This window comes from Leptinotarsa decemlineata, unplaced genomic scaffold, assembly GCF_025532065.1.
Source record: "Leptinotarsa decemlineata unplaced genomic scaffold, Ldec_3_MD MMD2_tig00026336_RagTag_RagTag, whole genome shotgun sequence".
NCBI classification, from domain to species: domain Eukaryota; kingdom Metazoa; phylum Arthropoda; class Insecta; order Coleoptera; family Chrysomelidae; genus Leptinotarsa; species Leptinotarsa decemlineata.
The window spans coordinates 14,283,362-14,300,623 of record NW_027412692.1 but is presented as its reverse complement, the minus strand read 5'-3'; the positions used below and the strand labels follow the sequence as shown (position 1 = coordinate 14,300,623).

The following is a 17,262-nucleotide window of genomic DNA, read 5'->3' as shown; positions in this document are numbered from 1 at the left end:
CACATACAACAACGTAACACGTTCTTATGCTTATAACTTGATCAGAAATGAGAATGAACTTTCCAATCCAAATTTCAGCCAGAAAACAGGTGCTAAATTTTAAATGATTACAGAGAACTGATAACTCACGAATTTTCCTAGATATAAGAATCAGAATACGAGTACAGTTCACATGAATCTTAAAACCCCAATTAATCCATGCTGAAACAAGGTTTTCATAGCTGTTCTTCTGAATCCAAGAGAGTTGTTTAGCGTTTGAAATTAAGAAAAATATGAGGCATTTCATAACATTCTCTTTGAATGCCCTATCTGTATTTTCTCGGACGAAATATATTTCGAGGGAGCTTGCTTCAGGGTATTTAGGACCACTACATAAATATTCTTCCATTATGATAAAAACTTGGTCATAATCGTAAAACTGATCTACGAGAAAAATTATTTATGCACTCAAATTTCAAAAGACCCAATGACAGTTGATCTCTAAAATTTATCCGCCAATTAACAATTAACAATTACATTAGTCAAAAAAATCCTAATTACTTTTTCCTTAACTTTGAACATGAACATGAAAGCCAGTCTTTTTTCAGTTTAATTTCTTGAATATGTTTTCAATTTTTCAAGAGTTGAAAGAGATTGCTCAGCCAAATATGTACTGACAGTTCATAGAAAAAGCAAGCTGGGAAATATTACAGCTTTAGAACCTGTATTGCACAGCCGCTGAAGAACACACTGAAGCAACTAACTGGCTAATATTTGACAAAGCTGACCTATGCTTTTTGAATCCCAAGTACATTCAGTTGAAAAAAACAATAAAGAACGGGTTAGCAACTGCAGTACAAAAATAAGACTCTGGGTCCTTCAAATTAGGATTTATTCTGTTGTGGTTTGAATACCATGCAAGGAATTTCAACCTCCCCGTTAATGGTTTTGAGTGAATCTAGCAGACTTCAATATAATCAAATCGACATGAGCTAATGCTTATGATAAATCACAATCAAATTGAAGGTTTTTTTAAGCCCATAGTGTGCGAAAATGAAACATGATTATTCAGTTCGAAATGACCAAGCTTCTATAAAATATTGGCATTGATGAACTTCGATCACATCAAAAAAACATACGATATTTAAGACTGATGGGAAACGTGATCAGGAGCCGAGGCAGTGTGATACTCGCTCGATATTGACGAGTGTGAACGTTTTATATGTAGATCTCATCGACGTGGCATCCGTGCGAGATGAGAAATAATAAATGATGCCAATATTACATCATACATGGAAGTATTCATCCGAAACGAGTTTTGCATATGAGAATGCGACGCGACAGTAGATGACAAAGTACGAAGGCAATGATAAGAACTCAAACATTAAAATTTTTTGTATACTACAGAAAGTACCAGGAACAATTTCCAAGATAATTAACAATTTCGCTTTTGATACAAAATGACTTCAAAACAAATTTTGGAACAGAACTGTGTTTCTTCGATAACATTCCGTAAGGATCGAATACAACTCCCAATATTGTTGATGGCATGTCATAACGTTTGGTTTTTTACAGAACGACTCAACATTACATTTGACAATATTGACACACTAACGGTTTCCAAATGGAGTTTATTCTGTAAGTTCTGATAATCGTTCAAATCATTTATACGGCTATGTATTTTTAGTTCATCAGCAAAAAGGAAGATAATCACATTCCTACAAATGAGATGAATCATCAATGAAAATTAGAAATAAGGATTCCAAGTTGGACCCTTGTGGTACCCCTGAAATTCGACTGACCTGTAACCATCATAATCCACGTATATATCTTGTGCAATTCAATACGATGGCATTAACTTCACTTAAGATTCAGAAAGCCCTATAAAATCTGGATAGTGTCTTCGTAAGGAGAAAGGCCATCGTCCATACTTTTACGGAAAGCGTTGAAAAGAAAAGTCAATGGAAACTTACAGTAAAATGAAATTTTCGTTATGGTAGGTTTACAAAACTGTCAAGAATTGATATGGAATTTCATCAAGAATCAGCCAGTTTCATTCAAAATCAAATGAACTTTGAAACGAGGTATCACTTGACTCTATCTACTCCGATTAGAAATTTAAGAGTTGGATTTCACCCTTCCAAGGGAGTGGCTACAAGATTTTTTTCATCGTAAATACACACTCCAGATAGAGAAATACACCAGGATTCAGCAGACCAGTCTTGGTATTAAAAAAACTTGACAAACACTCATTGTTCGTTGCAGAACTTCAAAGAACTTCACCAAATCGATTGCCACCAACTAATATATGATGTCATATATCATTAAGTTTGTAATGGGATAAGTTATAAATCGCCCGAAGTGTTAAAGAACTTGCGAGGGGTGTATTTCACGTGACTTCTCTCATAAGCTAAGTTTCCACTTTTGTATTTATAATCTAATAAAGCGGGCGCATACATCACGAGTACGGGGTGGAATGTTAAGGGCGATAATCTTACTTTTTGGGATGAAAGAAAGTGACAAGTTAATGGTATTTTCCCAATGAATAAAATGGAAAGTAGGTGTTAGTTTCATGAAATTATAAAACTTTTTGTTGAATATTCGAGTAAGAGAATCATCGGAAAGACTGAAGTAGGAGAAACAAAAAAATTACCAAGGAGTTATTTAATCTTTCCCATAGCTATATTGTACTTTATTGTAATATCTGATTCAATTCCATAACGAATGTTTGAAGTATAAATAAAAAAGAAAAAGTTAATTTTGTATAATTCAGTGTTAATACGGGAAAAATTATTTCTAGATGAATTTTTTTGAAGACTTTTCTTGGACGTTTTTTTCTAATCGTGTAAAGTGAATATTCCCATAAAGTTCGATAAAAAACTAATTTCCTTCACAAATATTCATTTGTGGCATTGGACACCTATTTGAAAAAAATCGATTTCAACTGACAACTCCTATAATGAATGCTTCTGTATATAATTTATCACTTTTAGATAATCTTTTAAAATGTAATCCCAACTCATGGAAACAATCAGATGAACTTGCAAGTGAAACATTTATTAGAATCTGAGAAAAACGAAACGAAAGCCTTATAACGACTATCAATTTTTTGAAACATCCAAGATACTCCCGAACGCCAGTAATATAATCCACTTTTGGTTCAGTTAACCGTGGTATCCTTAGCATATAATTATAAGGAAGTCTGCATAAAGTAAATCACGAGTTAAATTGCCCCAAAAAGGAGTAATAATGTCAGAGTCAGCATAGTTACACGTCTCATATAACCCTTGGAACGATTCTCTTGAAGTTTTGCACCTACAGGCGTTATCCTTGTGATAAGGATCATCTTTTATCCAGAAGCTAGTGTGTGGACCAACATACATGGTGATTCAAAAGTACTTTGACAAACTTCAGGAGGTGATTCATCACAATATTCTAATATGAATTGTTCAAATAAATAAATGTCCGGAAACGCTTCGTTTCCAAGATACAGGATGTGAAGTTTCATTTTTATTTTCGTTTTTTTCAAATAACTTTTGAAATACTGAACTTAATTGAACGAAACTTGGTAATAGAAGGTTTTTGAGGTGTCGAATTCGAACCTGATGTTCTTATTGCTCTTACTCGTAGGGGGCGCCACTTACACGTCTTTTTCTTTTTTAAAGATTCATAACTTTTTTGGGCGTACTTCTATAGCACATTTTTCAGTAAAAAAAATCGATTCCTCTATCATATCTACGTAAATAAGCTACCCTTGTTACTAGTCGCTGTAAGCAACCGTTTTCTAAATATTTGGACTTGAAAACTTAAAATTAAAATGGGCCGGAGCCCCATCATGCATAAACCACATGCGGATACGAATTTCTAATGGTACAATCTGAAGTAGTCCCGGCAATTCATTTTCTAAAAAGTGTCTGTAAGTTGCGCCATTCAGTCGGAGCGGAAGAAAGAAAGGACCTATCAAGTAATTATCAATTATTGCCGCCCATACATTTACAGAAAATTGATACTGATAATGCCTTTCACTAACTGCGTGCGGATTTTCGAGAGCCCAAACATGGTTGTTATGAAAGTTTGTGATAGCATTTCGGGAGAAGTTTGCCTCGTCCGTGAAGAGTACATATCTCAAATATTGAGGATTTCCAGCCAATTTTCTCAAAAACCATTGACACATTGTAATGCGTTGGGGAAAGTCTCGTGGCAAAAGAGCTTGTACCCTTTGAATATGGTATGGATAAAACTGTTGATCGTGGATAATTCTCCAAACTGTGGACTGAGTAGAATTGACAGCTTCAGCAATTACTCTTGTGCTTGTTTCTGGATTCTCCTCGAGAGCGTTCAAAATAGTTTCTTCCAATTCTGGGGTTCGGACTGCTCGTGGTCTTCCAATAATATCAGCTGCCCTCTTGAAGCTACCTGTTTCTGTCAAACGACGGTGTAGACTAGCAAATGTTGGAGCTGAAGGCAGTACTCGATTAGGAAATCGCTCCTGGTAAATACGTCTTGATTCGCGCGCATTGCCATCCGCAAGGCCATAAACGAAATGCATATCGGCTAAATGAGCATTATTGTTTAAATAATCCATTTTTTCAAAATAAGTGTTTTCTTCTTCTCTTGCGGAAACTTCAACAAAACGTCTAACTGTCACAAAATATGTAATTACCAAAACTACTCACAAACGTCAAATTTATTTCCAAAGCATTCTTGTGAAAAATGCAAAATATTCGAAATAACTTCAACATGCATCGATTATCAAATAATCGACTTGAAGTAAGTCCAAATATTTAGAGAAAAAGACGTGTAGGTGGCCCCCCTAAGAGTAAGAGCAATAAGAACATCAGGTTCGAATTCGACACCTCAAAAACCTCCTATTACCAAATTTCGTTTAATTAAGTTCAGTATTTCAAAAGTTATTTGAAAAAAACGAAAATAAAAGTAAAACTTCAACATCCTGTATCTTGTAAACGAAGCGTTTCCGGACATTTATTTATTTGGACAATTCATATTAGAATATTATGAGGAATCACCTCCTGAAGTTTGTCAAAGTACTTTTGAATCACCCTGTATACGAGTAACGTATGAATATACTGTACGTTGTGAAATGAAATTTTAAAAATCCATAAACTTCTTTATATGTCTGTAGTTGATATGGAAAAGTAGATCGAAGCGATTTTTTCTAACGGCGAGACGCGTAACTTCCACGAAACCGAAAACAATTTCCAAGATCTTTTCCCAAATCTCTTTGTAGAACATGTTTAAACGAACTAGTGAGTTTGAAAGCCTTAAGGTCATCCTTGGTACCAGAATAAAATAAATTTTGAATAATTGCTGAGATAAACGATTGTAAATCCCCATCAGCCTACTTTCTGCATCATGATGTCTGTGAGGTTTGTCCTTCTACAGGACAAACCTGGAGACTTCTGGAAAAAAAAGGAACTTCTGAATTGTACTTAACGTTATTTCTTCAAATTATCAAGTCAGCTGTCAAAGTATTATCAAATACCTCCACATTTTTCAGTAGGTTAAGTACTGACTTTATATCTATGGTACTCGTTAGAAGCTTGAACCTGACGAACCTAAATCTTTCACCAGCTGTTGTGTACACCACATACAACTATTCATTTTGGAAAAAAAAATGTACACTGCCAGCAATGGTAATAAAATCGCAATCCATAGTTCTCAGCGTTTTCTACAGGAACATGACATAACTCAAATACAAGAGGAAGAGTAATAAAATGCACAAACGTGACCACCGATAGTTACAAAATGCAACTGTAGTCTATAAAGAAGCACTTAAGTTGACTTAAAATAACACGCATATCGCGATATAAATCATATTTAAGTCAGCTGCTCGACGTAAAGCTTTCAACGTTTAAGTGAAGCAAGGTAAGGACGCGTCGATTTGTTGTTGAGATAGAGATACTTCATTTGCTTTTCCGGACCGGAATACTCTAATTTATTATCCGATACCTACATGTTTTTCTTATTCATCTTCCAGTCAAAAGAGTAACGGAGGTGCACCGCGATCAGAAAAAGATAAAAAATGGAATGAATGAATTGGGCAGTCAAGTGAATACAGGTTGAGCCAGAAATAAGATTCATTCACTCATTCATTTATTTTGGTATTTATATATTTATTGAACGACTAGAGATATGCAATAACATTACTTAGGAAAATGAATGATGAATAAAAATAAATTTATAGCACTTGTTAGATACCTCACACTTGTTGAATGTCAGTAGTCTGTTTTTTTTTTCGAAATGGCGTAGTTTTCCAGATCTCTACAAAAGGTATGTCCAATGATAGGTATTTTTGCAAAAATCATATAAGCGACATATTGTACATCATCAATAGATCAGACAGTTTTCTTCTCTTTAAGAAATAGCAAGTTAGTATCATCCAAGTTAGTACCAAAGAAAACGGGAAAAACTTGAAGACCATCTGTTTTCGAGAAGAAAATTAGCCTCATCAATTAGGTATTTGATTATCTTTGAATCTCAACTATCATCTGAATATTTATCACCCCAAATCATTATTTACAAAACTTACTACATAATACAGTTCACTGTGAGATTTACACTATAGATTATAGATGGTTTACAAAACCGCGAAAAGTGTTTCGTTATATGACAGTTTTTTCAGGCAGAAATGATAAATAACTTTTAATTTCAAATGATTTAAACTGTTAAAACATTAGCTACTACCTGAGGTCCAATCAGATATAATCAATTCAAGATTCGATTCAACTACCTAAAATTACAAATTCATTTCTTAATTTACCAGTAAAAGGGTAAACATTGTTCATTACACTACTATGATTGTAGATGTTCAAGAACAAATTCTTACAGGATAATCATACTTCGACGAATTACTGTGTTATAATTAATCATTAACTTATCAATTTGTTCTTACAAGTAAATTAGGAATTATATTCTGACTTTCCAGATAGTTATACCTACCTTAGACTCAATTATCTGATCTGGAACATACTAATAGTTGATGTTTTAACAATTATTTTTAGAAAATGAAAATGGTATACCACATAGTTTCTCTCTCCCCGAAAGACATCAGTTTTTACAAAAATAACATGCTCAAATTTTAGATGTGATTAGAACTTACTAGCAGTTGAGTGTCACTCTCATTTGAAAAAAATAGGATAGCTCTAAAGGGTGGTAAGGGAGATGCACTTCATGCTCTAACATGAAGCCTTTTTGGCCAGAAAGTGTGTTTTTCAGAGTGACTGGTTTCATTAGGACACTCCGTATAAACCAGATTTGTACTCAGTCTTTATTCTCTAGATGATATTTTTGGTACTTCCTAATGAATATCACTTTCATCAACATCAACCCAAGGTAATTCGCCGAAGAAAATAATTGCTGAAAGTAATTCATGTATCCTGTCATCTCCACACGAGATTGTGGTTTCAAGATTATAGAAAAATAAACAAGAAGACACAAAAACGTTAATTCCTTTGCAGATATAAACCCCTCATTAACTTTTCTTGACTGAGACAACGAAATTTATTAGCCTGTTTGTCATGTTTCCCTTGTTTTTATTCGGTGGTCTCTGAGAGCCTAAGAAAATACACCTTGTTTCAGTCGCTTTTGGATGAAAGCAAATGAAAATAATTTGGTGAGACGTAACGTCATTTCAACTAGATGAATTGGTGTTTATATAATAAACTCTTTTATGTTTGGGTATTTATATTCCACCTTTATCGTCAGATGAATTACTTAATGATCAGCAATGTGATGAAATGAGCGGATTTCGTATATCAGACGTTTTCGTATCAGACGTTATCATTTTCGATGTGATGGTATTACTTTTTTCATTAGTATAACAACTGACTTTTCTACAGAAAATGTCTTATGAAGAATATATTTTTATCAATATGGAATTGATAGAGGGAATTAGTGAAATATAGTTACAGTCGATACCCTCGAAAATGAACGTAGGATAAAAAAATATGAAGTTGAACGCGGTTAAATTTTAAGTGTCGTTAAATTTAAACATTCAGTAAAATACACTTTTTTTAGTTATTAAAGTAGTGGAAGTAATGTCAACCCCGTTTTGTATTTCACAACATAAATGTATGATGTCAAAGTGCGTTTTTACTCCGTTCCTGAGTACCCTCATCATTTCAGACACGTTTATATGCACCCAGAGAGTGAACTATAACTCTCTTGTAATCTCGTTCCTTGGGAGAGGCTTATTTGTTTTGGAATTCTGACGGGATAATCTGTATCTTTCAGTGGAATGCCAACGGATTATATTCCTCGGATTGAAGTTATGAAATTTTAATAACGGGGAATAATTGAAAATCCCCTGCGGAATAATTTGAACGGAATAGAGAGGAAATCATAAAATGTCATTCTTTCACGGGTGCAGATTACTCACTTCATAGAATAGATTTGGTTCACTGTATCGCTTTTTCTCTATTTTCCTCTTATGTTTGCGATTCAGCACAGAAAGCTGATTTACTTTCTGAAATGATGTCCATACGAGGTCTCTTCAAAAATTCCCCAATCGTCGCAGAACGCTATATTTTCATGGGTCTCTTCAATTTTGGGAACACGAAAAAATCGCAGGGGCCAAATCTGGTGAATACGATGGCTGAGACATGATTACGGTGTTGTTACGAACAAGCAATGACAAGTAAGCAGATGCATTATCGTTATGCAAAAGCTATGAATTGTTTCTTCCCAATCCTGGGCTTTTTGTCGTATTGCTTTTCGCAGGCACGCATAACTTCCAGATAAAACTTCTCATTGATCGTACGATTATGTGGCAGTAACTCCTGATGCACTACGCTACGGTGATCGAATTTTGATTTGATTTTGGTTTGTTTTATTGATCACAAGTACACCATGGTGTCTGGAGAAGTCACATAAAATACACATATGTGTGAATTATAAATTATTTACAACGTAAAATTACAACATAATTACTAACACATGACATATGAAACAAAATTTAAAAGTGAAACATAAACATATTAAGGTCCATATAGATTATTAACAAATCTGTAAGTCATATTTATATATATATAAGAGGTAGAAAGGAGTATTATGTAATAATTTGAAACAAATTTAACCAAAAGAATGAAAAAATAACAGGAATTGTAATTCAAATTAACTTGGGACAATTCGAAATCATTTACTTCGTAGTAGGCTTTCCACAACAGAATACTCTTTAGTTTCTTTTTGAATATTTCTGGGTGTGTATCTTTCAATTCAATAGTTAATTTATTAAACAGACTCGTTCCTAGATAATTGCGACTTGTACTTGCTAATTTATGTTGTGGAATCAGCAGGTTGTCTCTATTTCTTGTATTATAGTTATGATTATCACTAAGTGTCTGATAGTTACTGATATTTTTTTTTATGAATACCAAGTTAGTATATATGACTGATGAAAGTAACGTCAAAATACCTAGCTGTACAAACCACGGCATACAACTTTCCAATCTGTTTAAACCTACAATTGCTCTAATTGCTCTTTTTTTGAGTAAAACAATAGGCTGTAAATAGATAGATGTCCCCAATTTAATAATCCATGTGTCATAACATTATGAAATAGTGAAGGGTATGTCATAATAGCCGCTTCCCTACCTAAATTAATTTTAACTTGTCTAATATCATAAATGTCCTTAGATAACCTACTCGAAAGATTATCTGTGTGAGTTTTCCACGGCAAGTTGCTGTCCAAGTGAATTCCTAACAACTTTAACGACTGAGCATCATTTCCTCGGTTTAAGAATATCATAGAAGCTGTTTTCGCTTTATTGGGGCAAACCTTGACATTCCAATGAATGTATGTAGCCCGCGAAATTTGAACATTCACCTCATTTTTTGAACAGACCTCGTACATACAGTTCTTTCTATGATAATTCTATAGATATTCGATTCAGAGAAGCAAAACAAAATATTCGCATGCACCACAAACATCATTTTTGGAATAAAACGTTTCAATTTCAAGATTGTTTCCTTCAATTATTCAGGCCTATCAAAGAGTTATCACCACAAAGATATTTTTTCCAAATTTCTCAACTTCCTTGAAAATGAAAAAAAAATGAAAATACTTCACAATGAACTGATTTTTTCAGTCACTTTATACTGTATGTTATCTGGAGCAACTCAAGGAAATACTCTAAAATATTTGTGAAAAGACTAGAAAATTTTAATATAAGCAACAAATTTCAATTACCTTCCTTCCCGTCCTGGACTCTCACTTGTTGAAGCCATGTAGACCCGGTAAAACTAATTTCCAACAATTAATTAACTACCCACCAACAGATAATCCACCATTTAATACTTCCCCAAACTTCCGAAGTGAAATTAAGAAGTTTCAAATCCTTTCAACAATACACAACATCCAACGTAAATAAAATCTCGTAAATTTTTCTGCAACTACCAATAAACGTTTAATCAACATTAATAAAAGTTTATTAAACTAACATTAACAGTCTTTTAATTTTTCATTGTAACTTTGATAATTCAATTTGGAGTTTCAGAGCCGCATGCGAGTGCCCCCGAAAATGTTTCAGATGTAACATTGGCGTCGCGACGGTAGTCGACGCGCTACTGACTGCCGCTGTAGGATGTAGATTTATACTGTAGAACTGCGCATTCGGTTGGATGGTTTATTTGAAGTCCCTGAAGGGTCTTTGAGGGAATTGGCTGATGATGGAGTTGATTTTTCGGTTTTGAATATTGTTTCTGATATACTTTTTAGAACGATTCTGATGGTCGAATCAATGTTTTCTGAAAGTCCTCAAAACCAGCCCCGATTTTGATGAAATTGTTTTGAAATTGTTTAAAGTGAAATACGAAAATTTCCCACATTTTGTATTTAACAATGGAGAAATGAAATGCCAGAAATATTTTTTCCCAAAAAACTAATCGCTAAAAGTATTTTCTCTCTCAGCACAAACATTATTTATACTGTTAGAACAGTACCTATGTGTGATTATCATACAAATTATCAATCAATATAACAACATATATATTTATATACACAATGATGAAATGTTAAAATTATTTTGTATTCCTGACTTCAGAAATAAAAACATATTGATATAATAAGACATTTGCAATTCCAATCCTAACAATCTGAATAGTAGCAGTTTTATTGGCATAGAAAACAATAAGCGACGTACAATTAATACATCTAGCCGAGTCAAGTAAGTTGGTTGACTTGGGTGCTGGCTCTACGGTCTTTTATCAAGGCACGATACATTTCAACAATGGAATTCTATTGTTAAAAAATACGAGTTTATTCAGTTGCTACAGATGAAAAAATACAATGATAATAAAAGTATATTGGAAATGTTCACTTGTTCATCTATCACCTCGTAAATAATTTGTGGCCTTTATGTGAAGTCACAATTCTTCTGAACAAAAACATTAAATAACTTTTCTCATGTAACTCAGTATTTCCATTTCGAATAGAGTAAAAAACTGAAATATATAATGAATACTTAAATTTGATGGATAAACGTAAAAAATGTAATTTCATTTCAAGCCGAGTTATATGAAAATCTATCCAGCGGGAATGGTATCCATGTCGCTTTATGAAATATGATATTCAACATATTTTAAGGTCGCGCTCCAATTAGAAATTTAATGATATATACTAATGTCGTAATAAATAAAAGTCTCGTTAGAAAAAAAAACTATGGAGTGGCTTTATTGGATTATTAATTCTCAACATATGTAGTCATAACTTAGAGTAAGTAACAGCAATATGAATTTGATTTGACATCTTCCTTTGATGACAGATTGGAGGAAAATTAAAGCAGCCAAATTGTTTCCAGGATTTGAAGAGAAATATATCTTTTGATGAGTGTCACTAAACAATGTTTGAGGTGCAACAGTGAAACATTTTGATTTTCGTATTCAAAAAACACTTTGTGAAATTTTCACTAAACAGTTTTACAAAAACGCAACACGTGTTTCGCCATACAGAGGCTTTTTTAGGCGTGTCTTTATTACACTATTATTACACTTCTCCTGATGATGCTAGTATTGATTATCGAAACGCACGTCGAGAGACAGCAGTTTTGTTATGATGAGGGAGAAGTGTTTTTGATAGGTTCCAAAATAAGGTTTAAATCACTTCCATCCTTTCCCTGTAACTGATAATATCAAAAAGTCATGAATGGTTCTCTCCCAGAGTCTTTTTCTGATTTCCTCAGTATTTCTTATATACTATACGCATGGAAGTTGACTAACTGTACAGTTTTGAATTAGTTCGGAGCATCACAACAACATAATTGGCAATATTTTTGAAAAAAGTTCATGTTCATGATATTTTCAAAGTGGTCGAAGAAAACTGTAAAAATATCACATAATTTCGGCATAATGGTTTAAAATAACTCGTTCTAGTAATCGCACGTTAAAAGGTAAGACCAAGTTGATCCTTAGCTCGCACAAGTTTCGACTTTTGAGAGTTTTCTTTCGTTGGAGAGCGACAGTTGGTTAACGGAAAAACATATTTCAACAGACAGACCACGACTATTAGCAGTCCCGCAGCAGATTCAATCCACCTTCATCTAGTCGAAGATAGGTTTCGAATAATTGAATTCATCAGAAATAACCATCATGTTTATGTATTCCTTCATGCATGCGTGAACTTTTTCTTTTATGCCCGAATAGAAAAAGGTGGTTTGGTGTATCATGTTCTGTTGAAAATCTATGAAGCTAATTCATCATTATGATAATTAATATAATAATCTGCAACACAAATCATATCATTGATATAATTTGGTATTGTTGAAACGGTAAAAGTTCGTGCTTGTTTATTTCAGTTTCACACGAAAGTATATTTTGTGTTTTCCGACGACAAACCAACCTTCATCAATCACTCATATCATTTCATGGCAACCTAGTAATTAGTTTTCAATTTTCCAGATGATAATAATAAACTGTTGCTGTTGGAATGTAACAAAAATTTTGCCATTCTATAGAGTAAACCAAACAATCCCATTTTCTTGTTTTATTTACGACAAGAAGAAAGAAGAAAACTTCACTGCTTTTGAAAACTGTAAGAGTATCGTTAGTTTCCAAGAGTTTTTTCAGATACATCTATTGAGAAAACTGTTCTAGAATTTTCTAAGAAGACAGTCGATGGTCAGTAAATCAGAGAAGAATATGATAAGAATAGAGACTTGAATTTTTCACTGAATTTACCCGTCTATATCGCTCACACAGAAACGTCTGAAACTAGTGGAGATTTCTTGCCGGTTTGATAAATATATCTGGTGACGTCACGCCCATTTTCGTTCAAATTACGTTAAGATTTCATTTTTTGGATGATGAATTCAAGTGAAAATGAGCCTGATAGCGTCAGTTTCTAGCAACACTGTACATTCATCAAAGTAAGGCATAATATTTTTCAAAAAGAATAGTTTTTCTATCAACCAGCTTTCGTTTCTCTACAAACTGCAACCCTGAGAATTAAGAATTAACGGGTCATTCCCAGCTCGGGTCAGTCGATATAGAGTAGTTGAAAGTTGCGAAATTTTATGAGTAGAACTCATCATCCACCTGACTACTACATGAAATATACTCCGGTTGTAGTTTCTATCAGTTGATGCAACATATTTTCTAATTTGTGAATTTGAAGATAACTCTGTACTGGAATCATATTATTATTGTTATTACCATATCCCGATGAACAGATCACGTAACTCATTATTAGTACATTCGAATTTCATATTGGATAGACAATTAATTACTCGATTCTCATATACACATACAGTCCATGATATTGTTTCATTAAATATGACCTGAATACGGTGTGGAATATAAATTTCTGATATGCATTTATCGGGGTACAATGAACATTATCCATCTGTAGAATCACTTGCTATTCTAAAGTACTACATTTCGATATTCTAATCGACTGAAAATGTAATCCAGATGATAATTTCCATGTTTTCACATTGCCATGTTGATATATCGCATACTGCATTACTACAAACTCTCGTTCGAATGAGTAGTACTATTTTTCTATGACTATTCTATGATATCAATTATATGATCATTGATTTTTGAGTATGTTAGGCAATGATGGATAATTCATACCTCCGAACCAATCACAGTTGAAAAACATTACTCAACACCTTCTTGGTCAATCACAGATGAAAAATTCGTTTTTTACAGTTGTATTTGTCAGAAATTTGTAATCCGGCCAGTAAATAAGCAGTAAGCAACTTAACTCCATGTCGCATTAACTTGTGAGAATTCTTCGTAAAGTAGTTGACTTCAAAACTTCCAAACCAGTGATTGCGCTTGTTTCGATTATCTTCAATAACTCTTGATTTCTTCACGAAAGACCACATCAAACAATCCTGTTAACCAGATGCATGTAATAAACTGCCTCGAAGGGGTCAAGGAATTGAAATATCTCCATCTCTTATAGATCAGTTTAATATACACTTGAGAAGTGATTCTGCTGTTATGGATTAAAAATATCCCTAATGCTTATGGAGCCTTCCAGTTTCATAAGGAACTCCATCCTGTAGGAGTTCCTGAAATATTTAAGTCCAACTTCTATATAGGAAAACTGCTTCACCCACCTCCCTATCCAACAAAACATCGAACAAAGGAGAATGAGGTAAAGAAAACAGCTACACCTATCAAAAGGACTAAGCATATTGCGAATACATTTCAGCAGGAACTTCGAAATCCTGCAACTAAACGAAGCCAATCGTTACGCAGACAGATGAAAATCTCGGAGGATTTGCTCGAACGTCCTTGATTCTATTCGAGGGTTGTTGAAGATTTCAATTGAGTGCCGGTACAGAGTGTATCATCAATAGTTTCCTAGAAATGGTGAATTGTTTCCGACGGTTTTTAATAAATTGAGAAGGGAGATTTTTATTGGAATAACTAATGGTATAGTATAGTATAGTATAGGACTAATTTTGTTGAAATTTTAGATTATCTATGTTGATGTTGGAATTAGTAAGTAGTTGAATATTTGCAATTAATAAACCCCTGATGGAGTTTCATTTTATCAGATATCCAATTGAATGTTCCTGTTCCTAGAATGTGAAATTATTAGTCGTTTGGTAGTAAAACTCTTTTTAAGTCATGTGTGTTAGAAAGCACTATAGTCCGTTCATAATTTGTCGATAGCACAAAATGAGGGCCCAAGTCATAAAACGGTCGTAAAACTCGTAAAATTATAGGCGGAGGTTCCTGAGGTATTTATTCATTAAATATAAAGCTTCAGTTTATATTCGAAACTTGCCTTGAAAGGGTGAAGTTGTTACGAACGAAAATAATTTTTGGTTTAGTACATTTTTTAATCGCATTTAATTTACGGCTCGTTGGTGTTTCGGCGTCTACGGCAGTAATTAACGTCTCTAATATTTATTTTGCGAATTTTGTGCAGTGCGTGAGTAACTTTTTTTCATATTCCTACAAACATATACGTACCTTTCGTTCCTGCTTGTTTTGTTTGATTGCTTGCGATGGCTTCGTCATCATCATCAACATCATCAAGTTTTACACCGGTACTGTTGCGTACAGTCAGTAAGTCTGTCTATTCACCAAGAGAGAAGACTATTGTTTTGAACGTTCACGATGTTCTGGTTTCTCAGAATCCCACAAACACTGTTCAGAAAATAATCAAGAGTTGTGCCAACATGACGGGCGTAGGGGAGTCAACAATATATAGGTTCCTATCAGAAAGAAAAAAAAAAGGTATAGCTATCCCAAATACAAACGAATACTTAAAGAGGGGGAGAAAACCTATTGAAATTGATGAATTTGCCAAAAATGGTATTCGAAGGAAATTTCACGAATTTTTTTACAAAAAAGAAATACCCAACTTAAACAAAATTTTACAAGAAGTTAGAGACGATCCGGATTTGCCTCATGTCGGACGAATCAAATTGTGGCAAGTTTTAAAAGAATTAAATTTCCGGTGGGAGAAATCAGACCGAAAATCACTTTTGATTGACCGGGAAGAGATAATATGTTGGAGAAGAAAGTATCTAAGATCTATACGAAAATTTCGGGCTGAAGGAAGGCCAATTTACTATCAGGACGAAACGTGGGTAAACGCAGCTCATACTCTCACAAAAATTTGGACAGATAAAAATATATCAAGCTCCAGGCAAGCCTTTATGGAAGGTTGGTCTACTGGTATTTCCCCACCCTCTGGTAAAGGCAGTAGATTAATAGTTTCTCACATTGGCAGTGAAAAAGGATTTGCTAAGCATGGTTTGTTGGAATTTGAATCCAAAAGCACAAAAGACTATCACGAGGAGATGACAGCTGATGTTTTCGAAGAGTATTTTGAGCAGATGATTGAACATATACCACCAAACTCAATTATAGTATTAGATAATGCACCTTATCATTCACGACTAGTTGAAAGACTTCCAACGACTGCGTGGAAGAAACAGGATATCATTGACTGGCTGCCTTACGAAGATGGAATGGTTAAAGCATAACTTTTAAAAATTGCCCGGCAACACAAATCTAAGTTCAAGAAATACGTAGTTGACAAAATGGCGGAAAGACGAAACATCACAGTCCTTTGACTTCCACCCTACCATTGCGAATTAAATCCAATTGAACTCATTTGGGCACAAATGAAAAGCTATGTGGCTAGAAAAAATACGTCATATAAAATACAAGCTGTACGTGAATTGTTATATGAGTCTTTACAATATATTACAGAACAAAATTGGCGAGATGCAGTAAGACATGCAATAGAAGAAGAACAAAAAATGTGTGATCTTGACAATATAATTGATGCGACTGTAGAGACATAACCGCTAATTATTAACCTGCAAGACGACTCGGATTCCGAAGATGATCCTGTTTATTTTGAATTTGAATAGTTTTGTAAGTAATCGTAGTTTATATCATTTAAAAATAGGTATTAATTAAATAAATGTATCTTTTACAAATTGCAAGTAACTTATTATTTTTGAATAAAATAAAGAAATTTTTTAAAAATAAAAATACAGTTTACAGTACCTACAGTTTAAGAATATTAATATATTTATTTATTTAAAGTAACTAATGTTTTAATCATATACTCTACGACACTGGTCACTCATTTCCACCCAAAATACCTACATAATCGGATTAAAAGTTTTATAGCTGTATTGTATTTCTTCAGATACAAGGTGGGTTAGTCGAAAACATCTTAAACTGCCAGTTTTAGATTGGTTTTTGTTATTATATCATATTAGCTGTCTTCTCTGTATTTCAGTTCTCTAATGAGGGTCAAACTTGCAGTGAGCTATCAACAAATTA

General features: G+C 33.7%; 1 protein-coding gene across 2 annotated transcripts in view; it reads right to left on the bottom strand.

The window, feature by feature from the left end:
- Positions 1-17,262, bottom strand: part of LOC111507309 (kinesin-like protein CG14535) — a 306,053-nt gene that overhangs the window by 111,047 nt on the left and 177,744 nt on the right. Inside the window, exon 1 of one of the 2 annotated variants that reach the window (XM_074183246.1) lies at positions 10,187-10,480. The exons of the other annotated variant lie outside the window; for it this stretch is intronic. Coding sequence (XP_074039347.1) covers positions 10,187-10,224 — 38 coding nt within the window. The 5' untranslated portion in view covers positions 10,225-10,480. Of the gene's footprint in view, positions 1-10,186; positions 10,481-17,262 lie in introns of those variants that run through there. 2 annotated transcript variants of the gene reach the window in all.